Genomic DNA, 26,658 nt, shown 5'->3' on the forward strand with positions numbered 1-26,658 from the left:
CTTGGCAATTGGAGAGATTTCACTGAATGACACAAATTCTACAAGCAGCAGCCATGACTCAAGTTGTAGCTAGCTACTGCTTAGCACCATAAAAACCTCCTGCTTTTTGAGGGAAAACAGATCCAGCTACAAACAACAGCTTGTACCCATAAATAGGTAGACATATCCTTAAAATGGAACCCATTGTCACTTCACAGTGAACTGGGACAAAGAAAGTACTGGGGGTGTTCCTACACAGCCAAACACATCCAGAGACTGAAGTTAGTAACTGCTAATGCACACAAGCATGGAAACCCCCCCATTATCAACCATCAAGGTCCAGAAAGAACCAGTCCTTCAGAAAGGAAGCAGGTTGAACATGCACCCTGCTAAGGACACTGGTGCTTCACAGGAAGTGCACACTGTGACTCGAGTCTCCCCCACCACCTTGTTTTCTCAAGGTTGAATCACTCACAAGCAGGTACACTATGATGGTCTACAGCATCAACCACCCCAAAATGCTGGCTCACAGGTCCATGCTCTGAGAAACTGCACAGGGACAGTGGTCACAGAGACCATCAATTGCTCCATCCAGCTGGAGTGACCCAAGCTTTGCTGATGGCTGCACAGAAAGCTGCCTGACTTCCCACCCTCCCTTTCACCCTTCCACCAGCCAAGATGAAGCTTCTTATTCCTGCACCAGGGTGACTAACCCTTCTCTCAGCAAGTCTGCACAACTCAACACATTATTAAAAAGTTTTATCTTTTACTGACCACCAGATGCCTGTTAAAAATCTGTTACCTAGCAACAACAGGAATCATTAACCGAAACAGTCACAATTGATGATAATGACAACCACCATAACAAGTAACACCCCCCCCAACCAAACAGGGTTGAGCAGCAGCTGGAATGAGTTAGCTGCCACTCTCGGTGTCGTTGCTCAGGCTTTCTGCAAGGTCACCTAACCCAGCTTTGTTCAGTGCCAGAAGCAGGTTCTCAGGGGTGGCATGGGCACCCTCCTGGTCCTGCCAGGCGACCAGCAGCTGCTTGGCTCTCATCTTCATGTCCTCACTGTCTGACTCGATCTGCCGGATGTCAGCATCTTTCATTTCCAAGTAGGGGGCCAAGGTCTTCCACTGCTCCCCAAGCCTGTTCGCAACTGCCTCGATCTGATCGCCCGTCATGGCTTTGTCCCGCTGCACATCTGGACCTGGGGAAACAAGAGAAAGAATCAGTGAGAGACAGGGAACGGCTCCAGATACTGCAAATTCATCTTCCCTATCTGCCCTGGTTTAAATCCCCTATTTACTTACTAACAAACAGATGACTTACACCTTTCCTTCAGCTGTTAAAACTACTCATGGGCTCTGAGAACAGATGGATTTTTACAGCTGTATTACCTGGGTTTCAAAAGGAACATTCCTTATTGCCTGTGACAAAGAATATTTGGGGGTTTATGTTATCTCCCATTTGATTGAGAGAATTTCTAAAGCCTTATGTAGATCAGAACCACCTCCTCCAAATGAAACCCAGGATTCTGATAGGCAGCCTGCAAGTTTCAATACATGAGTCAACTATAATATTAAAATACAGAGTGGTTTTTAACATTTAATTGTCTCTCAGACTTCTTTCAGTCACTTTGCTCAGTGCTAACCCAGGTAAGAACAGCTTGCTTCCCTTTAACTGTTACTGAAGCCTCATGCTCTTGTTAACAGCAAGACTGTGAACAGGACAGTAGTAGCTTTAATACACAGTCAGTACTTTTAAGGAATTCTCTGTCATTCTGGCATGTAGATAAAACCATGGAATACTGTGCTCTGCTGAACAGCAAAGTGCTGCAGTGATTACACAGGGGGGTTTGCACATTTATAGCTTAGGTCTACAGCCTATGGCTTACCACCTATGTTTGCTTCACACCTTAAAAGAAGAAGCCCTCAAGGCTGAATTAGTTAATTGCATTTAAGTTAATCCCAACCTGAAGAGGCAGCTGGCGTGGAGTGGAAGTTTCAGCTCTCTCCAGTGCCATTTATCTGAACTAAACCTCACTGCATCAAGGAGAAGGAATGGAAGATCACAAACAACAAAACAACAAAAGCACTCTGCTCGCTTCCCTTATTTCTAAGCGCAGAGGACCACAGCTTTGCCATCTTTGCTTTATGGCAAGGTTTAAAGAAAGATGTAAGTTCCATGCAGTAAAGCTGTGCAGTTTGTTTGCTCAGGCAGCGTTATGCTGAAGAGTTGGAAACTTCCCCGCTATTGTCAAGAAGACTGTGGAAAAGGCCAGCTGCTGGATGTAAAAGGGAGACAGAACAGAGATTCACAAAGGCCCACGGGAGGCTTTGTCACTCACAGAAAAAATCTTTCAGCAAAATTGACAGTGGTGGCCAGAGTGTGGCTTCCCTGCTCTGCATATCCTACCTGCCCATGCTGGATACAAGAGCTGGCACAGAGAGATGTAACACACAAGAGAGAATGTGCTGTGAGATGAAGGCAGGAGTGAGGATGGAGGGAGGCAGATCCACAGACACAGGAGACAGTGAAGGACACTTACAGGAGTACAACGTACCAGGGTTACAGGCAAGAGACAAAATGGAAGGAGTGGTTTATGGAGAAGAATGAACAAGAGATGAAGTTTGTCAGGAAGGCTGCTCTTCTAACAGAGCAGCTTTTGCCTTTAAGTTATTTTAAATGAAGAGGACGTAAAAATCTCAGAGTTGGAATATATCCGTTACTGAAAGCTCCATAACCACCCACTCCAGTAGGGCTGGAGAGAGGCACTTATCTGTGGCAATTAAAGGGCAGAAAGAACAAGGAAGCAGGTCATGGAACACTCAAGGTAGGTTTTTACACAGCAATGCTGGCATTTTAGCTATATACACCTACTAACACTGTAAACACCACCATGTAGCAGAAAAGGTGGAAGAGGCTCCAGATTAAAAGGCTAATCCAACTTCAACTAGTCAGATGCTTTCAGCACTGCAGGCCATGAGACCCAGAGGTTGCTATGGGTACCCCGTGCCCTGGGAAGGCTGCGCTTTGTGGTATGAATGCTGGTTAAGTCAGAAGCGCTGACTGTTAAAACAGCTTCTACAACACACAGCAAGAGAGCTACTGCAAACATGGAGAACATGCATATCTTACTTTCATTGTTTTCCTTTAATAAAGCATCATTATCTTCCTCATCTTCATCCTCGCCTGTTTTTATTTCTTCAGAAGGAGGCTACAATGAAAGAACTAAACATCACTGGATGAATTTTGTGTTTAAAGAGAAATTTTACAGCTCTATGACTGTCTGGAATGTGTGGTAGAATGGAAAATCTGAGATGATTCCACATGAGAACTAAGGATCCCCCAGAGTCTCCCATATACCAGCCACCAGTAACAAGCGTTCTAATAAAGCTTAGTATTAACTAAAAAACCTAGTTAAAGCATCCACCGACTTCACAGGATTCTCTCCTTTTCATAACAACTACAACTAAGCATTGCACACCTACCTTTATTACTTAATAAAAAAACAAATGAAGAACTTCCTGTGAAACCACTACTGATAAGTGTATTTTTCAAAAGTCATTGTTCTTCATTAATTTTATTCCTCCCTCAGGAATTCCTCAGTTTTCTGTACTTTCAAGCTTCTTAAAAGTGGCAAACAAATATGCAAACTTCAATTTAGCTGTTGAACACTGACTTCCTCTTTGCATATGTTTCAGTCACAGGCCCTATCTATGTATCTGTTTCTTGCTGTAACATTTGGAACATGCCAGCTGCACCATGAGGAATACTGCACCAAGTGCTACCTTAATACATTAAACAGCTTTCCCCTCCCAATAAAACTAAAACTGCTATTAGCATCTAGTAAACTGTGATAGCTGAACAAACAAAAAGGCAATCCAACCTTTACACCTTAGTAGTTCCACACTGCAAACAAGGAAGGTCTTGGATATGGAAGCACAGATTCAATCCACAAGGAACTGCTGGCTCGTGCGCTAACTCAAAGGTTTAGAAAACGCTCCCTTCTCCAGCTGTTTCTCTTATCATTGTGTGTAAGAGCTGAAGGACCCCTCCCTGGCCTCAAATCTGCACTGCTGAACATGCAAAGGGTCAACACTTTACATTTACAGCTCCACAAGGTCTGTTTCTCCTTAGATAGTTTAGAAGTCAGGGAACTCATAGAAGAGCTCTGGTAGAGAACCCTGCTGTAAAGCTGTGGTAACGCTCAGTGCATGCCCTGCCCCTTTTACTGCCATCCCAGGAACCACAGTCACCAACACGCATGAGCAGTGACGCCAGCTACACCTTCTGTGTGTGCTGCAACACGGAACCCAAGTCACGGGGTACAAATGTATTCCTGCCTACAAATTGGACTGCCACAGCTGGCTTTCCAGAGTACAAGGCAGAGCTCAGCACTTACTCGGTTAGTCAATGTTGCTTAGTTTGGTTTTACTGGGATCTTCACAGATCAGACCAATTTTATTTGAAAGTTTTACTTTAGCATACATGTTTTTTTTTCTGTTTTTTTCTCTCCCTTCCCTCCCATGTACCAAATGGACTGCAGAGAGACAGGCAGGATGTCAAATGAATTCAGCATTTATTATTGTAGGATAGTATTACTTACAGGCAGCTCCTTGGCTAATTTGATTACCATGTTTTCTAGATATTCAGGTAAACTCTTGAATTGCTGGTTTGTTGGCTGGAAGAAGTGGGGACTTCTGCGTGCTAGAAGCCTCAGTGCTCTCCAGCCATAGTTAGAGTTGTTCACAGCCCTACAATAAAATACAGGCTTGGTTGGCAACAGTCTGGCATCTAGAAAAGCACAGAAAACGATCTGTGGCATTTACTAATCAATATAATTCTGTCCAAACTTAGGCGTTTTTTGTACATGACTTGAGTCCTGCACAGATATTAGTAATGCAGAGAACAGTCTGTTTTCTTTTACCGATCCATACATGAAAGAGATCAAGATGAAGTGAGACACAACAAAGATTCACGTACTTATACTTATTTTCAACCATGTTTTCAGGGTCTGCTTGTTCAATAGCTTCTTCAAAAAATTCCTCCAACGTTGGCATATATTCCCTGGAAAAGAAAATTAAGGAGCTTAATACGCCTCACAATCTACTCTAAAGTAGCTGGTTTTGAATTCCTTCATACACATCTCAAGCTTATCAACTGAAGGAAAAAAAAAACCAACCCATTCTACTCAAATTCAACAACTGCAAATAAGCAAAGAATCTGTTCAATATGCGTTGCTATAACATGACTGCCGATATAAAATCGGCTATGAAATTATTTGCTGATTATAGCCACTGAAGCGTACCAGCGGTCACTAGCACTGTGTGTCGTGTGCCTTTAAACCTTCTGTCATACCAAAAAGTGACACGAACATGTCAGTGGCATTTGGTGAAAAAGGACAATGGGACCCAAAACAAGAATTGTGGCAACACGAAAAGGAGACTTTTATAAAATCACCTGTAACAACTGACTGGCTGTGTCAGAAACATGCTGCCGCTTGCACAGCTCACAAGTGCTCAAGACCCCAAAGGGGTTGTTTTGTGCAATTTCACAGGACAAGTAAAACATCAGCCTCATCAACCCTCACCCCCTATTTCAATGTCATCTGCTACCAGAGAAAACTACATTACCATTACTCCACAATTTCAATTACTAATTTTAGTAATTTCAATCATTAATTTTAGAGGGGGAAAAACAAAAGGCAGCTTAATGTTACACTTAATTATTCCATCTTAGTGGCTCCCCGACTTCCTTAACGATGACCCTTACACCTTCTGCTGAAGGTACTTCAGTTAATGTACAGTCAATACAGATCCAAAGGCTACAGGTGTAAGGAGAAATAACTTATTTGAAATGGACTGAAAAGCCTCTGAGCTCCTGGGCTCAGAGAGATGTGATCAATAGCATGAGGTCAAGACCTGTCACTAGTTCGATTCTGGGACCAGTTATTATTTAGCACCTTCATTACTGACCTACTGATGATGGGACAGAGTGCACCCTCAGCAAGTTTGCAGTGTAGAAATGGAAGGAGTGGCTGACAGACCAGAGGGTTGTGCTGCCATTCAGAGGGACCTCAACAGGAATCTCATGAAGTTCAAGAAAGGGAAATGACAATTTCTGGCCCTGGGGAGGAACAACCACAGGCACCAGCACAGCCTGGGGACTGACTATCTGGAAAGCAGCTTTTAGAAGAGGTATTGGTGGACACCACCATGAACATGGGCCAGCAATGCACCTTCTGGCAAAGAAGGCCAGCAGCACCCTGGGTTGCATTGACAAGAGGGTTATCAGTAGGTCAAGCAAAAGGATCCTTCCCTTCTACTCAGCACTGGCAACATATATCTGGAGTGCTGGGTCCAGTTCTGGCATATGGGTCAATGCAAAAGGCTGTGCATGGACAGGATCATCTAACATCCAAGAAGAGGGTGAGGGAGCCAGGACTGTTTACACTGGAGAAGACAGGGCTCAGAGGCAGTAAATAGCCCATGTGGGCAATAAGGAACAAAGAGTCAGGCTGGATGCTACCCAGTGGAAGTACAAACAGCAGCTGGCACAAACTGAAATACGGGAAATTCCAGTTCAGCAGTAGAAAAAATCCCCCAACTTTTCTGTGAGGGTGATCAAACACTGAAATGGGCTGCCCAGGAAGGCTGTGGATTTTCCACTCAGAGAGATGCTTGAAACCTGACTGGCAAAGACCCTAGGCAACTCGCTCTGGTTGACCCTGCTGTGAACAAGAGGTGGACTAGGTGAACTCTAGAGGTCCCTTCCGACCTCAGCTCTTCCGTGACTTAAAAGACAATATTTATGGTTCATATGGGACATATTAAAGAGCTGACTGATGTTTCTGCTCTCAGAACAGCTAAAGGTTGCTTCTGAAAGCTATTCAAACCAGTACATAAGCAACCATGACCTAAAAAAAACCCCACCAAATAATATTCACAATGATCAGGATTTGCTGCTTTGAAGACTGCAAGCAAGAAACACATTACTCAAGAGCTGTAGGTTACTGTAAGCCAAGATTGTCAGTGGCACAAAGCAAGCTCATAATGATCTCTGGTTTTCCTTAAATGTTTGACAGAGGCACAGCTGCTTCTACAAGTGAACCTTATAATCATTTGGGGCATGGAAAGAAGCACACTGGTCTACAAATTCACTTTAATTTTGTTGTGAAAATCTTGTTTTGGCCAGGGAAGCATTGCGTCATGCATGTTTAAGTGTAGCTGTATCACTGACTAGTGGAACCGAAGCAAGCAGCTTGATAACCCATTTAGTTTGAATCCTGCTATATTATCCCACAAACAGCTATCTAAAAAGATGACAAGGAAGGATTATCCCATTTGAATGAAGGCATGAGGAACCAAAGCAAAAAGTTAGTCACTTGACTATATTCTGTCCCAAAGTCTGTAACAGAGCTTAGAATCAAATCCAGACCCCCGTGGATCTTCTCTTTCCTGTTTACCGTGGCATGCACCGTCTTGGTTTATCTCCCTTTGTTTAGTTTTATTTATTTATTTACTTGAAGAAGTTGCAGCACAATACAATTGTGCACAGGGAATAAAAGCTTGCCTTCCAGACACAACTCCACCTTTAGTCCTTGGCCTAGTAAATGCAAGTATCCTGTCAGAGGCCTTCCTGCACATCCCAGCCTCACAAGAAAGGAGGGCACTTCCTCTGCACAGTTCCCAACCTCTGCAAAAGCAATTCCTCCACTCACGACACCAGCACAGCTGGCACCCCTCCCCAGGCACCCAGCCTTTACAGCCACTACAAGCAAAGCTCTCTTTGGGAACTGTCCCCTTCCTTTTCCAAATTTTCGTATTAGGTATCACGTCTGCACAAGAAAGGATTATGCTATTTATAACAAATAAAGTTACACAGCAAAGTACATTTTCAGTATTTCCTACAATTGTGCAAGCAGAAGGGATAAACAATAATTGTATTTTTCTACATCTGCACCACTAGTAGATCGAGTATGCACCAAAACAATGCTTGCTAACTGATTTCCTCTCATCCAGTATTGTTCAAAGCACATGCCTCTTCGGAAAACACAGCCAAATAGCATGCTAACTTCATTACAGCCACACTTGGCAACCTTCCTTTATTATATAAGGTAATTAATCAGACAATCATGCTCTACAAAATGGGAGTTTCCATCTGTTTTTCAGCTTCTTTTACTTTACTAAGCAATGAAAATTACTGACAGCATAAACAGTAATGAAGAAAACGTAAGGAGATTCCAAGATTAAACACTAGTGATGAAAACTTTAAGGAGATTTCAAGACAAAGATTCATAAACCAACTCCTCTCCAACACACACAGTGAAATGGCATACCATATAAGACCATCCTACATGCTTTCCTTATGCCAATTTTGTAATGATTGTAATTTCCTGTGTAAGTAGAGTACTGAAAGTTAGCATTAGACAATTAGAGAATGACATACCATTTTTTACCTACCTACTCTCCGATTTACAAGCTTCCATGTTATCAGGACATAAATTCCAAAGGCGGGTCAGTTCCTCACTGAAAAGAGAAGCATAAACACATGTCAAACTCCCATTCATCCTTCTATCACTTAATGTTCCATCATTCACCACAGACGGACACATGAAACAATACTACAGAAATTTTCACCTCAGGGCCTTTATAATAAAGCATACTATACAAACCTTGTGATAATACATATTAGGAATTAGCAGAAGTGACAGAAATCTTATCTGAGGTTGCATACAAGGAAAATTACGCATTAAATTTCTGTTAGAATCTCCTGCTGATCTGTGGTCAGCAACAGTAACAAACTCTCTTTCCAAGCCAGCTAAGGCCAGGCCATACTGTTTTGATAAATGTGAAATAATTTATCATTATCTTTTTCTGAAGGGATATTTTACTAAACACTCAGTAGTCTTGAAACTCAAGGTCAAAATTTCTACATCTAGGCTAGGTGAACTGTTACAATAATTAGACTGTAATTTCTCCAAAAGAAGGAAGTGAGAAGGTACAGCACTGAGTGTGAATGGCACTTTTGTTAGAGAGGGCCTATCAAGGAGACAGCTTTGCCCTAGGGATAAGATTATCAGTGGGTGTTATTTTAAAACCCATGGCACAGAAACATTTTAAGCAAAAACATAAAGAGGACAGAAATAATGAAACTGATCCAAACAAGTGAAAACAATGGATTTTCAGTCTGTAAATTACAGACTATTTAAAAGGGATCTACAAGAGACGATTATAAGGAAAGGAAGCCTACTGTGAGTTTTAAAAGAATTACATATTCCATGGCTGTTCTTTCCTGGCAGTTCCAAAAGGAGGAAGTTTGAAAATTACTGACTAGAAAAACATACAGTGTCAACCCCCCCCCCCCCCCAAAACCAACCAACCAACCGAAACCTGTAACAAAAAAAAAAATCCAACATACTTCCCCATAAGGATTTTTTTATTTGGTCCTTTTCCCAAGAAGTCCTCTGGAGCTGGCCTCTTTCTCACAGGCCTCATTGGCTTAGAATCAGGAGGCCTACAGGAAAAAGGATGCTCTTTAGCATCAAACCAATGATATTTAAAGAACAAAATCAAGCCATTTCAGATGGTACCCAGTTAAAATTATAATGGAAGTATTCAGAAGGACTGAGATTCTAGTGGAAGGAGGTGGGGGTGAGAGGAGAGAGAAGGTAAAGTAGGGATAAGGAAAGAAATTTACCAGACACCAAAATTAGTTCACTCACAAACTGAAAGGTCTATCAGAGTCCCGATACAGAAAAAGTAGTAAATCACGTTTCTGCCAGCAGCACATACTAAGAATGATCTACCCTGCTGCTGGGATCATCTGCTCTATGATTGCAAGTTCTTTTCCCCCAGGTGCACCTGATTTCATGGGATCAGAGAATGGAGATCCCAGACCACTGAAGTGAGGGTAAGACCTACCCAAGCTGAAACTCTGGCTGAGATCTAAAGAAGGAGACAGAACATTTATAAAAGTCAAATTTCATAATTGACTCTGCAACAGTCATTTCGCTCTTCTCACAGCCCCCCTCCCTTTTTCACAATCAGTTAAAATCGTGAGGAGGTGGCTCCACCTGATCTCTCCACAAAAGGAAATGCGCAATGAGATCATGCCCCAGATGTTCATTACCACAAAGAGCCTATAGTGCAGACTGAAGGAGGATGAAGAGGAATGTTTGGTCACCACCTCACAACAGTCAAATAGACATATAGAGTCAGAGTGTAAGTTTTGCCAGTAGCTGGTAACTAATTACACAGCAAACCTTTCAGTGGTGAAAGCCACCTAATCATAATTTCCTTTGAGGTAGGTAAGTGATCACCACCAAGTGGTAAGCCCAGTAACTAAACGGCATAAGAGGAGAACTGTTACACAAAACTCCAGTTCTGCTGCCCCACCAAAGCCATACTGCTAAAAGCTTTGCTAGCGGCAATCCAAAGTGATGTATGGGCAAGTCAGGCACCAGTGTCTGAAAGCTAGGGCGTGCCTCAGTCATTGGATGCTTGGCATTAAGGGAACAACATGTTGCCATGAGACAGTGAGGAATGCTCTCCTGAAACTTCATACATTCATAACCACATCTTCACTGACATAATGAAGCCTTAAGACTTTTTGGCAGAAAACTAAGAGCCTTCTGCACACACAGAAGGGAAATCCACCTAAACAGATCTTAAATTTGTGTGAATCATTAATGGTCATATACACTGTGGGTACATACTCTAAAGCTGAACCATCATTTCAAACAAACAGCAGGCATTACTTCATCATTTGCATTATTATTACTTATACAATAATAATCATATTACTTCATAATAGTTACCTTTCTTTGACAAAGCTTGGGCAGCCCTCATTTTTCCATGAGTTCCAGTTTTCTTCAGTATTTAATATATGCTGCAGAAACATAATATTGCACATTATTAGGGTCATAATAACCTTCAGAATTGAACCCAAAGTTTTTAACAGAGCTACTAAAATGAAGGGGAAAATTTTGTTACAGTGTATTTCAGTCACTAATTTGAAAGTCATCAGTATAATCTTAAACAGAGGCTTTAATTTATTCCAAAAAGCTTATCTTCTCTCTTCAATAACTGTGGGAAAGGCTTTATTTCTTCTTCTCTAAACAAGAAAATAGATGCAACTGAACTAAAAGAAAATAGGAAAGCAAGACAACACACAGTTTTGTTTTTAACTTCACTTGCGTTTTACTTCCATGTCTTTGGGCACAACACTCCTTTCTGCAAAGGAGTTTCAATGACCACTCTCTCCTATAGGCAGCCAAGCACATATATGCACATTTCCACTTGTCCCCAGGAGAAGGAAAAGCACATTAATAAAAACATGGGAAAAATATGACTAAAATAAAAAGATGTTATATTTTTTACTGAGATGAGATAGAACTTCTCTCAATTACTACATATGTGCCCCAAAAGCTAATTTATGCAAGACATAGATTGGTTCAGACAGGCACTGAAGTACTTACTTCTACCATCTTCGAGAATCTTTCCCCATCTGGAGGATTTTCTGAAAGAAGCTACAATTGGGAGGGAGAAAAAAAAGTTAACTTTTTGCATTGGATTTGTAGCAGAATACATAGGAAAAAAAAAAAAAAAACACAAAGAAAATCATGGCTACTGCTTCAAAAAGGTGCTTGATACAATATTACATGCTAGATATTCCTTCATGCAATTTTTATAGAAGTACCTACTCTACCAACCTGGTAAACCGCTTTCGTAGTATCTTCAATCCAAAGTGACTGCTCATCTGTAAGAACATAGTTTGAACTGGAATTGGTGGGGGGAGAAAAAAAAAAAAAAAGAGGTGTCATTAAATCAGCTTACTTAAAAAAAAAAAAATAATAATTGAAGAGTTTACTGCACATCAAAATAACACTGAGGACACCACATTTACACTACACACTTTCTGAGTGGTGTTAGAGAGGTTCTGAAGAAAGTACTCTGAATGTGGTCTGGTCTGGTCCCGTGGACTGACCACTTACTAGTAGTTTGTGGAGTTAACCAGATGTGCTTGTGGAATATTATTTCAATTTTCAGCTTCATCCAATAGGAAGTCCATTTGCACAACTCAAGATCACATCTTGATGTTGGGACCAAAGCACAGCAAGTGTGCACAATGAAAAGATTTAAAATAAAAACCCCAAAACAACCCAACTCTTCTAACCCCAGCTAAAGCTGGTTGTACTGTAGACAAATCATAGTAAAAGAAACAAACTAATCTACCAGCTGTATACAGAACACACACCTTGAATAACTCAAAGCGTAAAATCTACATAGCACAACCTGAAGTCATTAAACAAGTCGCTTGGTACACCCAGAATTATAATGCAATCAGTGATCAGAAGTGAAAAGAACACAGAAATAAATCCAACATGGCCCACTTCACTCCCAAGCTGAGACCAGAACTTTTTTAAACACATAAAAAACCCAACCAGATGAGAATCTAATCTTTGTTTTCCACTGGTCCAAGAAGAATCAATTTGAAACATAACCATCAACATTCCCTTTAGAGCATTCAAAAGCAACATAACACCAACCAGCTTTTAATGAAGCACTAGGTATCTTAAATAGCGAATACAAACATGATCACGGATATGCAGAAGAAAGACTTCTTCCCTCTCATGGCTGGCACTCACCTTAACCAAGCTTTCATGGCCCCCACCTCTCTGATACCCCACTATACTCATCAATTTGGCAGAAAACTAACTCTGCAAAGATGAACAGATTGGTTTTTTGCTGAGTAAACTGCACAAATTTGCACAAGTCTAACAAGCACTAAAGCCCCAGCAAGAGAAGAGAACAGAAAGAATCACGCAGAGGAGCAGAGAAAGGCAAGAATGAGACCTGCTGTAAAATAATTTCAGCCACATCCTGCCTCAATGCAAGGCTCTGCAGGTTTCACAAGAACCTTAGAACAAGTAGACAAACTCTTTTAAAATATTTTGAGATATCTCGAAGTTTTTAGCTCCCCATCCCCAAAACACAAAATATTTCCACATTACCTTTTAAATTTCACCTGTCCTTTTAGGTACTGAAATAGTATTAAGTACTGCAACAAGATGTGACGGCGAAAGTTACTGTCACTCAGCTGTAAATCCATCAGCTAAACGAAAGAAGAATTATACATTAAAGACACTAGACACACAAAAGCAAAAAGTCCAACAAATTTTTTCTGGTAAACTCTAGAGAGAGTAAATTTACAAGACGATGGCAAGTCATTACAGAAGCTCTATTTAATATCACATATGTTTTCAGGACAGCGCTTCACTTTGAACTGAACCAGAATTTGGAAAACCAAATACTCCAATATTTCAGCAAGCTGAAAGACAGCTTCCTCCCTTTCCCTATGAACTACTGCCTACAACATCAGGATTTGGCTATCACGGAAGCATTCACTCTCATCAAGACACAGTGATACACTGTTTGGTTTCTACCCTGTGTGCTGCAGCATGGTAAATCACACAAAGCGAACATTTGAAGATTCTCTGAAGAAAGCCTTTGACTGCTGGGTGTTAATTAAGCAACTGGTTCTGTTTTTTCTCTACTACGTTATTTTAAAACTGTAAATACACATGTCAAAGGATTTTGATGAATTTACCTACTCTTCTATCCCAGAAAAATTCATGCTGCACCACAACTTGCTGTCATCTACTAATGCATGCAATTAAAAGTTAAAGTTACATATTATTCCAAAATGAAGACAACAATTTCAGGATTAAATCCAACAGAGCACTGCATTTTTAACTCAACATTAACAGAATTAAAACCTCTTAACATCTTTTTCAAAGCAATTTTAAACAAGGCCATTATGAGGCAGAAAACAGCACATCAGCCAAGTTTTGGAAATGTAATTCTAAAAGCAATAAAACCCTAACATGTAACAACACAAATTAAATGCAATAAACAGGTCAGCTTTACTGCAGAATCCTATTCCAGAAACAGGAGTTCATGAATCATCAATTAACAGAGGCAATACACAAAAAGAATCAAACGAAAAAGAATACAATAAATCTACATAAAGTAATCAAACAATGTAATGGGATATTCAGAGAAACCGTGGAGTCTCCATCTGTACAGACATTCAAAACCCAGCTGGATGCAGTGCTGATTAACATGCTCTGGCTGAGAGCTTTGAGCAGAGAGGTTTAACTAGACAGCAGTTCCTTCCAACCTCAACTAGTCTGGGATTATGAGAAAAGAAATCACATACCTTTTCACTAGTTAAGAACTTTGCAAAATATACATGTTCTCCTCCTGTTTTTAGTTCTTCCAACTTTTTTCGGGAAGCCTGAGTGTCGTCCAGTTTGTAACTTTTGAAAACAGCCAAAACTTCTTCTGAGTACTATAAAACAGTTATTTACCACATTGAAAATAATATAAAAGCCCTGTAGTTAGAGAACTACACTAGACTTAGTGCCAAGCAAGTAAAATCATTTTTAAACTTGCTAACAGCTAGTTGAAACAACCCATTTGTCACCAATACACAGGGCTTCTCTGGCCTCCACAAATGACAGTGAAAGCATTATTTATCATTTCAGAGCATCTAATCATTTGGAGCACTTAAAATATGCTAAGAAAAACAATGTTATGGATTGTGAACAGTACACAACTGCTTTGCTGTATAGGTGTTAGAAGAGAAAAAGGTCCACATGACAACAGTGCTATATTAAACGCAGTTTAAGCTGTTCAGAATATATACAGAAAAACGTACAGACATGAGAGTTAAATTTGAAGCGCTGCTCTTAAATTCAGTTCAGAGCCCTAAAGGTGCAATGAGATAAAACTTTCAGCTGAAAGAATTAAGCCTGGCTTTGCTCAGTTTCTCGGTACCACATGTTGGGGCTTTTGTTGCGTTCCCTGCCCCAAAGCTGAAAATGTAGACCTCACTGACTAGATTTATATTAGGAAGTCTGAGCAGATGTTACATTTTATTACCAGCACACAGAGAATGAAGATCAAAAAAAAATCTCAGGCTTCTTATTTAGTAAATATTGAGCGGCAAATTGTGAAGAAACAGCAGCTTAGCAATAAACCACCCTCAACATTCATACTAAGCAAAACTGAAACAGCTGGCTGAATGGACATTCTCTTCTCTTTGCTTCATTAGGCACCTACCCTCTTTAGGATCTGACTGGGATCAATATGACTATTCAAAACTAAGATTTCGGACTAGGTAGGACCATTTATCTTCTTGGGGAGCAGAACAACAAACCCAAACAAGTTCTGCTTTTTGCAGTTAATCACAAAAAAAGTTACTTCTGGCATTGTTGCAACATATGAAGTCTGTTATTGAATTACAGAAGTCTTTTAGGAGATCTACTGTACATCTTGATACTGTGCACTGTCAAAGGCTCACTTCAGAAAACACCAAAATGCATTTTCTCTTGCACTATTATTTGTCAATGGCATAAGCATTTGAAGTGTTCTATCCTCATGCACTCGCTCGCCTACTTGTGTAAATGGTGATTTTTTTAATTAGGCCTAATGACTGAAAGCATGAACTCAGTATTACCTTAAGAAAAGTTTTCCATGAGACCTTCTCATAGCACTGCACAGGATTTCTAAAATAATCTTGAAGTGACCAGAATTTTCTATACAGGTTATAATCTATTGGAATGGAACTGGGGGAAAAAGAAAAAATAAAATGAAAGCAATGTGTTAAATTAGAGTCTACTCAGGAACCTGCAATCACAGAAAATATGATTCACTTTTTTAAGTGAAATACAGACAATACTGAGCCCTAACAGAGAAATGTGTAATTCAGAATTTGTCCCTAAAGGAGTTTTCAATCCAGTACTGTATTTTCTTACCATTAAAGCAAAAACAGAAAAAGGGATTTTAGGAGTTTTTCACTATCTGGGTAATGAAGGGGAGCACAGCTTTTTCTCCTAAAAGCATATATAGCATGTACTGATTACATCTTACCAGAACAAGATTTGTCAAGGTAACTGGAAAAACTGCCAAAGAGAATAGCAGTGCTTCTCAGTCTGGGTATGCAACTTTTTCAAACAAAAGATCTGCTTATTTCTTTCTCTTCCAGGCAACTCCACTTAAACAGATTAAGACACTGCTAGGTTGTAGCTAATCTTAAGCAGGCAGGAGACAAGCAGAATTCCAAGCACAACATTTAAGGATATTTCCCAAACAGCTCTTTACTTTCACTTTGGAAAGTTTTCTCTCAACTTTTAAAACTGTTGCAAGCTCACCAACTTGTTGGTGCTTCATCATCTCCCATTTCACCTTCTTCTACATCCATTCCTTCTTCTCTCTCCTCGGTGTGCTAATAGGAAAAAATAATGTAAGACTTATACTAATGCCACTGTTATTTGCATGCAGTTCTCACAGTCTTATTTTAAACATTCTATTACACTTCAGATCAGAAAGCTTAAGCTGGTACTTCAAAAAATCTCTAAAATATTATTCCAGTAAAACACGTAACAAATTCCTGTTTTAGCACCTTACTACTCTTTGCAATTGTAGCCTGACTTCTCTTGGAAAAAGCCGAAAGGACAGCTCTATCCTCCATACACTGTGGGGAACACTTAGTACAGGCAGTGACAGTGCTTATCCCTCACAATCAGATCACCTTTTTTCCCCATCAAAGTCTGCACAGTTTAATGTACCATGCCTATTTCCAGAATCAGCAGCTTGGTCTAGGAGAGCAACAACCAAATAATGAACATACAGTTCTGATTACTAAGCACATGAGCATGTTTTTGTGTGAACAGCCTAACAGGTTTTCTGCAGAATGAATGAAAAATGGCACAGGAATTTTCACCTTCTGTCCTAGAGTGCTCTCATGTTCATTGGTATTGAAGACAGTAACATTTTCCAGGTTAAACTGGCTCTGCAAGTTAAGTCCTGTGAAAAACAAAGGGCCAGTCTTAGAAGCTGTGAAGTTGATATGCAATCATATGCAAGTCTATTAATACAGTTAGTTGTTTTATGAGATGCTGATATTAAATTCTCAGAAACAGCATTTAAAACCTGTGTTTACATCACAACAAATGAAGGATACTTACAATATTTAAGGTAGAGACAAGAACTAAGATACAATTGCAAACTGACTTCCTCCAACTGGATTTGTCTGCTACCATCATAAAGTTAGAAGATTTAGCATATTTAGTCTTTGTTAGATCTTAAGTGTAATGCAATGCAAAAAATTCTCACCTGACTTTTCTGAAAGCGGAAATAATCTAGCCAAGAACAGCTGAATTCTTCCACAGAAGACTGTGTTTTGTGACTTAGATAATCTTCTTAGGAGGTCTAAATATTATAAAAATGTAAAGAACGTTAGTGTTTTTTCCTCTTCTAATTTCTCACATGCTAGAATTTAAGACTTGCTAATCACATGAACTACATAGGTAATGAAAGGAAACCAAGATTTGTAAATTTAAACACTAGTAATTTTCTCAGATTGGCCATATTTTTTCCAAATGCATTCTACCAATTTTCCCAACACCTTCAACAGCAACAGAAAATAAGTTCAAATGAATTCTACTCAAATCAGCATTTGGTATGGGCCTTATCATTGCTGCGGAATATTTCTCAGATGTTCTTAAGAACCTCTACTGATGAAGAGGTTCCCTCAAGGTCAGAACAACTTTTACATTAACCAGCAATACTCAAGAATATCTGCTGTGTGATCTACCTTTTAAGTTGATGACTTATTGAATGCATCTGAGAGTAAATCAAATTATTAAACTTTCTTCTATTTGCTAAGATAGGGATTTCTTTAATTCCTGACCACCCCCCTGAAAAACTACCATCCTGAAAAACTCACCATTGCACATTCGTAGCAAGTAGTTTTTTCCTGCAGAGTAAAATGTATTCTGAAATGGAGTAAAGGTATTTAGCTCATTAGCAGGTCACAAAACTTTCTTGAGTGGATTTTCATTCACTCACAAGCCATGAGTAAGTATGAGTCATTCCTACTATTGCCTCTAAATTAGAATCTTCCTTTAAATAAGAAGCGGGTTTCATGAAAAGGCAACGTAAAAGAAACAGTCCCATAAATTCCAAGAAAGCATAAGCCACAACGTTTAAATCCAGTTTCCATACAGAAAACCCCCATGTGACAGTGAACTGCAGGAGCAGCACCTGCTTTCTTTTCTGGAACACACTAATTTTTACTCATTGCTTTTATTATTCCGTGCAAGAGTAATAAGAGTATTAATAGTACCAGTAACCTGGCAGCAGAAGAAAGAAATGGGAGTTTGTGAATATACCAGGAGACACAATACTAGCTGAAACAGAACACCCTGAATAAATGCCTATGGGAAGTAGTCCTGGTTAAGAAATCAGAGAAAATTGAGTGATTTTCAACTGTTACCTATAGAGTTGCATTCCTGGCACTACTGACAAAGAGCAAACCAAGGATACCGAGATCCAAGGTTTCTTATCATCTTGGAATAAAATGCTGGCAGGTTAGGACTTCTGTCTGAGACCTGGAATTCCCTCTTTAATTAACAGTGGCTGCAGCAGCAATTCTCCTGCTATAGCACCATGGCACAGCAAGAGCATAAAACCCTCACATGGGCCTCAAAACTGATTGCTCCTCAAGAGCAGAAATATTCTAGGGCAACATATTCACTTTTGCTATAGTCCTGTGAGGGAAAGCTCATTAAGAAAGTGACCAAGAAGAGCTCTGCCCCTCTCAGGTAAGAGGTGGAAGAATCTCCTTCAGCTCTGAGGAAGAAGCTGAATAGTAAGTCAACAGAGAAGCTACTCATGCAAATTGTGCATTATTTCTAGTGCAACAAAATCTGTATAGTGTAAAAGAAAAAAAAAGCAGTTGGAAATAAAGCAATTATGACTTTTTTTTAATTATTAATTTTCTGACCTCTGCTGCCCAGAAATTTAAGCCTTGAAACAAAATGTGATGAATGCTGCTATTTTAACAGAAGCAGATAGAAAGACAGTTAAAATCTGTTTGCAAAAATCATTCAGGTGGACAGAAGTTCTGGTACAACTATATCACATTTTGAACAAATACCTACCGATTTCCATGTAGCAACATTCTTCTCCACAAAAGTGAAAATTCTGTCACACTGATCCAAGGGCAGGCAATCCAGAACATCTCCCAGAAGCACAAAAGGTGTTGATGCAGTGCAGATACCTATGAGGAATAGGGAACATTTTATTAAGTGAAGTTGAACTGAAATGCAATAAAGATGCATGGTAGCTGAGAGACATGATGTTAAAATAAAAAAGAAGAAAAAAGTTCTCCTGGGTTTTTACAAATCCTAACAGAAGAAAAAAAAAAATAAAAAGCTTAGGCTAAAGTGTGAACTTCCAGTAAAGCTATTTCTGGATGTGCATACATGCAGATGAGCTTTACAAGAGCCTTGCATTAATATAAAACAAGTAATAAAGAATAACTGTTGTAAACACCTCAAAGTCAGAAACAACATCACATCTTTTTGCAGACTGCAAGTGAACTAACTCCTTCAGACTTCTAAGTCCACAGTTAGTTACACTACACACGCCCATGAAGTCCAAGTTTTTTCTTCATGTAAAGCACCACTAAAGCAGTGCACCAAGGCAGTCTACCCACGCTCTGTAGTTAGGCAATGTCTGAATTCCTTATAATCACCGGTCTTGTTATTCTACAGTTCATAAAACACATATGTAGTTGAGCTGTACTTATTAAAACAAACAAGTACTTGATGCATCATATGAACAAATAAACAAAGGGAAGATTGCAAAAGCCTCTTCAGAAGAGGCCAGAACATTGATTTCTGACAGAAAGGGCAGTTATACAAATGTATTCAAGTATCTAAAAACCGGTCCTGTACTGACAGATACAATCTGAACAGAGATATCCAGGAAGAGTTATTTCTGGCTCTGCCAGCAACTGACAAGAGAAACCTACAGGTCATTTAACCTCTCTGCCTCAGTGGTCTCATCTCTAAAATGATGGGAGACTTCTGTGCATTTTACAGTGATGGACAAAGACAGAAAATGCTAATTATGTTTCAACTAAACCCATGCATCTTCCTCTATTAAAAAAAAACAACAAAACAACCCAAATGTTACACATACACCTGAATTTAATTAGAAGTCATTCCTCTCATGGAACAGACTTCATAACCGCTAGTGTAAGGGCCACATATTACCAAAGCTAACTGCTGCAGATAACTTACAAAAATTAGGATTTTAAAATTCCCCTAATTGGTCCCTAAAACTGCCAACAAATTTGAGAGAAAGATGCTCACCTTCTGTGACTCCATTAATAGCAAGAGAAATAATTGCCAGGAGATTTTCACATGGAGCTTTGTTTATCTAAACAAACAAGACAGTGTTACACTTTGGTTATGCTGACTTAAATACATCTAACTAAACTAAAATCCTTGCTTCCAACTAGGCATACTTAAAACAAATACTGACGTTCAACTTCCCAAAACTTCTATCTATTAAATCAGACATGTCAGTTAACATGATGAAGATTTTATTGAGTGAGCAACATTTCCTAACTGCTTCTAACTGCTAAAGACCCTACAATATCTACTGTGTAGAGTCATTTACCTCTGAAAATTAGCATACCACATTCAGCCTTCATTCAAGCAATACCAATAAAAACCAGTGTTTGATTCTTTTCATCATTCTTTTTAGTTGACAGGCAGCTTTGTTACATGTTAGTAATAGATAACCCACTCCACCCCATCCTTAAATGTACAGCTGCAGAATAATGCATATTTATGAACTAGAATTTTAAATAGCAGACTTTCATGAGAATTACAAAAAAACTGCTGGAAAAGGCTAAATCAGCAGCTCTTGCTATGCTGTGGTATCCATAAAATACTGCCATTCTGTCCAACCTACCAACCTCCTTTAATCATCTATATTATACCATAATTAGGTAACTCTTACATAATGCATGTTTTTATACACAGTATGTTCTTATACTAAAATAGGCTGCTATTAATACATTAACTTGCAAACAGAAATTTGAGCTTTATCAAGAAATAAGCTGTAGCAGTTTAAAGTACTTACTATTTCTTCTTCTACAATAACTCTAAAAGCTTGATCCAAGGTACACTTCTTTTCATTTTCACTGCAAATGCAAACATTCCATATCAGTTAATAACAACTACTAAGGTAAAGATTACTAAAAAGGTACCTGAATAGGCACCTTTTAAAACCAAGCAGCATTTACTTACCTCCCAGGAATCTGGTTAAATGCACTCAATAATGGCTTGATACTTTTGACATTCAAGGCCTCTCTGGTGGATGTCTACCAAGATGTAAAGAAAGCAAGCTTACAAAACCAGTACAAAACCAGACAGATCTCCTCCTTCCTCTATTTGACACCGGACAGAAATACCAAGGAATCTGTTTGCCAGACTCCATACAGCAAATAAGAAGTGCCTAGGAAATTAGACGTGAGCTAGCAGCACATCACACCCCAAATCTGGGCTAACAGTGTGGTGAAGCAAAACACAGACGAATACACTGCTGCAACCGACACTGCATCTACAACAGCCTCAACTGTGTTCCCACCTGCCGCCCCAATTTCACCTGCCTTACAGGTAGCTTATGGCAGCCTGGGACATGACTCCTGATAAAAAGCTGGTATAAAAATTACTGTATCTTGTAATGAAATCAATCTTACAGCACCAGGCGTCTACGCCTCAAACACCCCTGTGCAAGCCTAACCCCTCTGTTTAACAAACCGGGCCACAAACGGTGGCCTCCAGAAGCCTGCGCACACATCCAGCCCCACCTGCTCCTGACACGGAAAAGCATCATTCAGCAGAGGCACAAGAGACAAGCATAATAAGCAACGGACGTTTTGCTGCGGGAGTTATGCATTAATTTATTTCACATTAATATTAGCTAACCAAACAGCTGATCCTCCTTTTGTTGGGCTGAGCTGGGCAAGTATGAAACCCTGCCCTAAAACGTATACAGCTTTATTTCCGCTACACTGAACGCTCGTTAAAGGAGACCCGGGCCTGCGGGCCCAGCACCGGGCCCGGCCGGTGCGGCGCGGCCGCTGAGGCGGAACCCTTCACGGGAGCGCAGACGCAGTGACCCTCCCACCCGATACCAAACGAGGGTGTCTAATGGGCCCGGCCGGGCTCACCGTGAAGCGGTGCCGCGCCTCAGGCAGGCTGAAGAGCGGCGGCGACATCCCTCCGGCTCACCGACGCTCCGCGCCGCCCGCCAATGACGCCATACTTCCCCCCTCCCGCCCGACACCTCTGCGTACATCCTGCCGACGCCCCACCTCCCTACTCCTCCCCCGCCGTGCCCCCTAGCGGTCAGCCGGGGCCTGAGCGCATGCGCGGGACGTGGCTGTTCCGGCGGCCGTTGGGGTGCTGAGGTGAGCGGGGGGGATAGAGAGAAAGGGAGCAGCAGGCCGCTCGTCGCCTTTGTCAGTGTGAGATTGTCTAACTGAAAGCGGCTTTAAAAGGTTAACGTGTGTGGGAGTGACAGGTGTGGTGGTTGTTTCTGGTGACCGGCACCTCGGAGCCGCGGTCTGCCACCGTCTTCAAAGGACCACTGAAGGAAGAATAATTAGGAATTTTTATATCGGTAAAATCACCTCGGCACTAACAGTTCGCAGGTTGAATAATGTCCTGCAGGTACCTCCCCTGAGTCACCTTGGATGGAAGTGTAATCATTGCTTCTCTAGATTTAACTACTAGTCTGAAGTAGCCCTGCAAAAATAAATGTTTATTGTGAAATGTATCTTTTTGTGTGTCTCAGCTCCTTTAAAGACCCCATTTTCCAGCTAGGCCAGATAGTGGCAGTTCCCAGACTTGGTTCTTGACAGCCATTTGAAAATTGGAAAAAGGCATTGGAAATGCTGACAAATGATGCCTAGTCTTCCATTCCTGTATCCAAGCTTGCAGCTATGAGTTGGGAACCCTTGTTATGTCCAGCCATAAACTCCTCTCAAATATATTACTCATCAGATGTCTTCTGGATCTCTCAAGGGCACCTCGGAACTGACTGGAGACACTGCTTCTCAATCCTGCTTTCCTTTTTGCTATCAAAGCAGAATCATTTGAGTCACTTTCCTAAGAAAAGGAAAAAACACCCAAAACCAACCAAAACCCCCACCCCACCTTTTTCTCTTACCAGTGCTGAACTTCCTTAAGCAATCACTGTCACTAAAAACCCAACTATGTAGCTGAGCACACTAGCCTGTCCTGGTGATGCACAGCTCTCAAGATGTGTGACTGGTACTAAACAAACCATGTCTGTTTAGACTGTCACCATGTTCCTGGGGGAGTGTCTGCCCTTACATTTAAATTCCTCAACACAAGGAATCTGTGTTGCAACATCAAATGCATTTATTTGACCCCTGAAAGACAAAGCTATGTACTTTGATGAAGGTAGGTTTCTTCCCCTTGTATATAGAGACCTGATGGTCCTAATTCACTGGGTGGGGAGCACTGGTCTGCCAAAACTCCCCAGTAATTATAAGTAAGGAAAGCATTGTCTCATTTATTTGGACTCTCCCCTCTCTCTCACTATATAACAGAGCAAAGCTTTGTCACGAATTATCCAATAGCTTTTTAAACCTCAGCCTGTTCTGCTTTACAGTTAGAAATACAGGGAGCAGTTCAGGTATCTAAAGAAAGGTGCCCAGTGCCATATTAAACATCTCAGGGTGTGGGAGGCATCTTCACAGAGCTGACAGATAAGAATGGGAGCCATGAGACCTGCATCCTCCTGAAGCAGCAGCTGGAGGCCAGGCAGGATACCTTTCTACATCTATAATAGCACTGGAGGCCTGAATGGCATCCTTAGAAAGTAAGGGTGGCATTCACCTCTCTGCCCTCTGTATATCTATGCTGAGCTTGCTCTTTATACCTTATGAGGAGAGGGAGGATTCACGCTCATCTCTCAGGTATGAGTTCTCTCAGGCATGAGTTCTCTCAGCTTAAGGCATCTGGATGAGGGCAGAGGAGGAATATGACCCTGCCAGTGCCTCTTTCTCTGCATTTAGACATCTGAGTTTAAGTGAGATGAATACTACCCCAGGTGACAGCCTTTTCCCTTTTTAGATGATACCAGTGTATTAAGACAGCACATGGTTTACCCTAGGCAAAACACGTAGGAAATATGCACAGAAAATTGTTGTGCTGAATAGCATGAAAGATATTTTCCTGTGTCTCTTCCTACTTTTGCTGTCAGGAGAAGCTGAACCTGTGCTGATTTAAATACATTCATCCATAACTCTTTCTTAGCCAAATCTCATGGTAAGCACAGTGGTCACCTGTCTTTTTCACACTGCTGTGATGTTCTCCTGGGAAGGCTGGAGGAGGTGTATCTTACTTCTGTTCATGTGCTGGTGAGGACCTCACTGTCCTCACCAGTGCATGAACAACTTGCAGAGGCCAGAGCACCACAACCAATATATTTGCCCACCCAGGTATGATACCATGCTGAAAACAGTAACAACATGTTAGCCTAATGATGTTGAGAAAACTCGCAGTGGAGTGAGAGCATTGCCTCTGAGTTTCTGAGTTACAAATGGCTGCTTTCTATGCAGGAACATTATTTTCAGATGAGCTACAAATGGCTGTTTCTTGAGCAAGAACATTGCTTTCAGTTAAAAGTAGTCATTTCTTGTTTCAGGAAAGAGAAATATTGGCAATTTTTGTACTCTTCTGAGTCATTGAATTGGTCTGCACTGCAGATGCCTAGCTGGCCAATTGCTTTTTTCTCCTCTTGACTCTCCTTTTTAGAAGTCATTTATCTTTTAAATCACTAGGAGAGTGCAAGGAATTCAGCTTCGTATCGAAGCCCTCCTTATTATGGAGCCTGCTCTTTCCAGCACTGTAACCTGAGGCTTTTGGCCAGTTGTGGTTTCTGAAGCATGTCGAGTGCAGGCACTCTCCTGCCCATCTTTGGCTCTTCACATGAGAATTTCAGCAGTTGTCTTCTGCTGTTGTCTCTTAATCCCTGAAGGCAACATGTTCAGCTGGGGTGTCCTCGAGTTACAGCATGCAGTTCTCCAGTACATACTTTGATTTCTTTTCACAGGAGTCCTTTCCTGCATCCAGCTTTGCTGGCTGGAGGCTCCAGCTTTTCTCCAGCAGACCAGTAGGCTGGGACAAGCCCTCACTGCCTTGCTGGCGGGGAGGATCACACGGATGCTTTGGGTTGAGCTGGCTGTGTCAGCAAGTTAGCTCACCCATGCCTTCTCACAGTCTGTGCAAGCTCAGCTGTTTATATCTGCATGCTGATGTGGAGTTCAGGGGTAGGTGTAGGAGGTAGCAGAAAACCAATCAGTAAAGTTGCTTGCAAGGGGAGGGTCTGACCAGAACTGTTTGGGTGGTAAAACACTGGCACAGGTTGACCAGGGAGGTGGTGGATGCACCATCCCTGGAGACATTCAAGGCCAGGCTGAATGTGGTTTTGGGCAACCTGATCTAGTTGAAGATGTCCCTGCTCATTGCAGGGGTGGTTGGGCTAAATGACCTCTGAAGTTCCTTTCCAACCCAAACTATCTATGATGATTATATTTTGAGCATTAGAAAATGTCATTGCTAAGTTTTACTTTTTGGTTTGTTTGTTTAAGGTGAAGGACTGCCGTGGCTTCAGCCTGTGTTTTAATTCAGAGAACTGAGAGAAAGCCAAGCCCCAGCATGATTTCCCAGGTCTCCTAAGAATGCTTGTTTGTGTCTGGCCAAAAAGCTCAGGTACTGCCAATGTTCATGGGTAGGAAAAAGCTCAAACATCCAGTTCATATGGGAAAAGGCAAATAATATTACGATCAAATTTATTGTTATTATTAAAAGAAATGTTTAAAATAATGTATGAAAGGGTAGATGGGAATAGGTTTTTCTATGTGGTGTGGCTGTAGTTAGGTTTTTTACCGGAAGAGGGAAGTGTTTGCCCAGAAAACGAGTGCAGAACGAGGGGCGGCTGGCGCCGATGGTGCTCTGCTAATGGGGAGCTGGGGGCACGCCGCCAGCCCGGAGTTTGTCACTTCATCTATAATAGAAAACAGTGTTTGATACAGCCTAAAAAATGCGGGATATGTCAGAGCCATGCCAATTCATTTCAAATCACGGGGAAGGGGTCTTCATGACGCTGAAAACAGGCTCCACATGATGTATCGTTTCAAATGAATAACCTGCATATACTGTGAGACATGCTGAGTATTCATTCAAGCTTGGAAGAAAGTTTACTTGTGTTTTTTTTTTACAAGGCTTTTTCACTAGTTCTCATCTCTTATTTTGATAAAACATAGTATCATCTGAATGAAGGGTCATTCTAAATAAATAATTTGAAATTATTCTACCCCCCACCTCTTGCTGTACAAAAGAAAAACAGAGGAGAGCTCTCTGAATAGGTAAAAATAAGCTTTTAAACTTTTACAAAGATAGCAGAAAGTCAATTACGAGTGTCCTAAGCAGATACTGCCAAAGTCATGGAGTCTTTTCTAGAATAGATATACCTTAAGCCAAGACTGATGTTGTACGTGAAGAGAGGATTGCCAGCATGCTGAAAAGCAGTATAATGTACTTGTTAGTGAGTACAGCATAAATCTTTCTTCTTCTTAGGGTAATACATAAAGAAGAAAACCATTGTTACCACTGCGATTTAGTAGCATTTTGTAGCCACCTCTTGCTTGATACCAAGCTTTTTCTCTGTTTAGAATAGCATTTGTTACTTTCTTATAGATCTCATGCA

At 40.8% G+C, this 26,658-nt stretch overlaps 1 protein-coding gene across 3 annotated transcripts; it reads right to left on the reverse strand.

The window, feature by feature from the left end:
* Nucleotides 1-725: 725 nt before the first annotated feature.
* THOC1 (THO complex subunit 1) lies at nucleotides 726-22,235 on the reverse strand. 3 transcript variants are annotated; one of them, XM_062632875.1, is made up of 22 exons: nucleotides 22,088-22,235; nucleotides 21,162-21,235; nucleotides 20,995-21,055; nucleotides 20,217-20,283; nucleotides 18,999-19,117; nucleotides 17,783-17,831; nucleotides 17,170-17,265; nucleotides 16,778-16,860; nucleotides 16,206-16,279; nucleotides 15,512-15,620; nucleotides 14,210-14,341; nucleotides 13,002-13,102; nucleotides 11,700-11,766; nucleotides 11,466-11,516; nucleotides 10,806-10,876; nucleotides 9,910-9,933; nucleotides 9,407-9,502; nucleotides 8,449-8,514; nucleotides 4,970-5,053; nucleotides 4,593-4,740; nucleotides 3,122-3,200; nucleotides 726-1,190 (listed from the first exon to the last, which is right to left on the reverse strand). In XM_062632875.1, the coding sequence occupies exons 1-22, from the start codon at nucleotides 22,133-22,135 to the stop codon at nucleotides 895-897; spliced, it is 1,995 nt and encodes a 664-aa protein (XP_062488859.1). In that variant the 5' UTR covers nucleotides 22,136-22,235; the 3' UTR covers nucleotides 726-894. The 3 variants fall into 3 exon arrangements, with proteins under 3 accessions (XP_062488859.1, XP_062488860.1, XP_062488861.1); XM_062632876.1 differs by lacking the exon at nucleotides 9,910-9,933; XM_062632877.1 differs by lacking the exon at nucleotides 3,122-3,200 and having other exon boundaries at nucleotides 1,103-1,190.
* Between the last annotated feature and the right edge of the window lie 4,423 nt (nucleotides 22,236-26,658).

This window comes from Pezoporus occidentalis, unplaced genomic scaffold (genome assembly GCF_034315485.1).
Source record: "Pezoporus occidentalis ecotype Australia unplaced genomic scaffold, CSIRO_AGI_Poc_V1 ctg4, whole genome shotgun sequence".
Classification (NCBI taxonomy): domain Eukaryota; kingdom Metazoa; phylum Chordata; class Aves; order Psittaciformes; family Psittacidae; genus Pezoporus; species Pezoporus occidentalis.

Bases quoted from the DNA above. Each gene is read 5' to 3' on its own strand.
- THOC1 (XM_062632875.1), bottom strand. From the start codon at position 22,135: ATGTCGCCGCCGCTCTTCAGCCTGCCTGAGGCGCGGCACCGCTTCACG. The intron at 16,280-16,777 runs GTGAAAATTCCT...TTTTCCTATTAG, and splicing joins AGAGCACTCTAGGACAGAAG to CACACCGAGGAGAGAGAAGA. The intron at 13,103-14,209 runs GTATGTGATTTC...TCTTTCGTTTAG, and splicing joins AGTTCTTAACTAGTGAAAAG to CTGATGGATTTACAGCTGAG.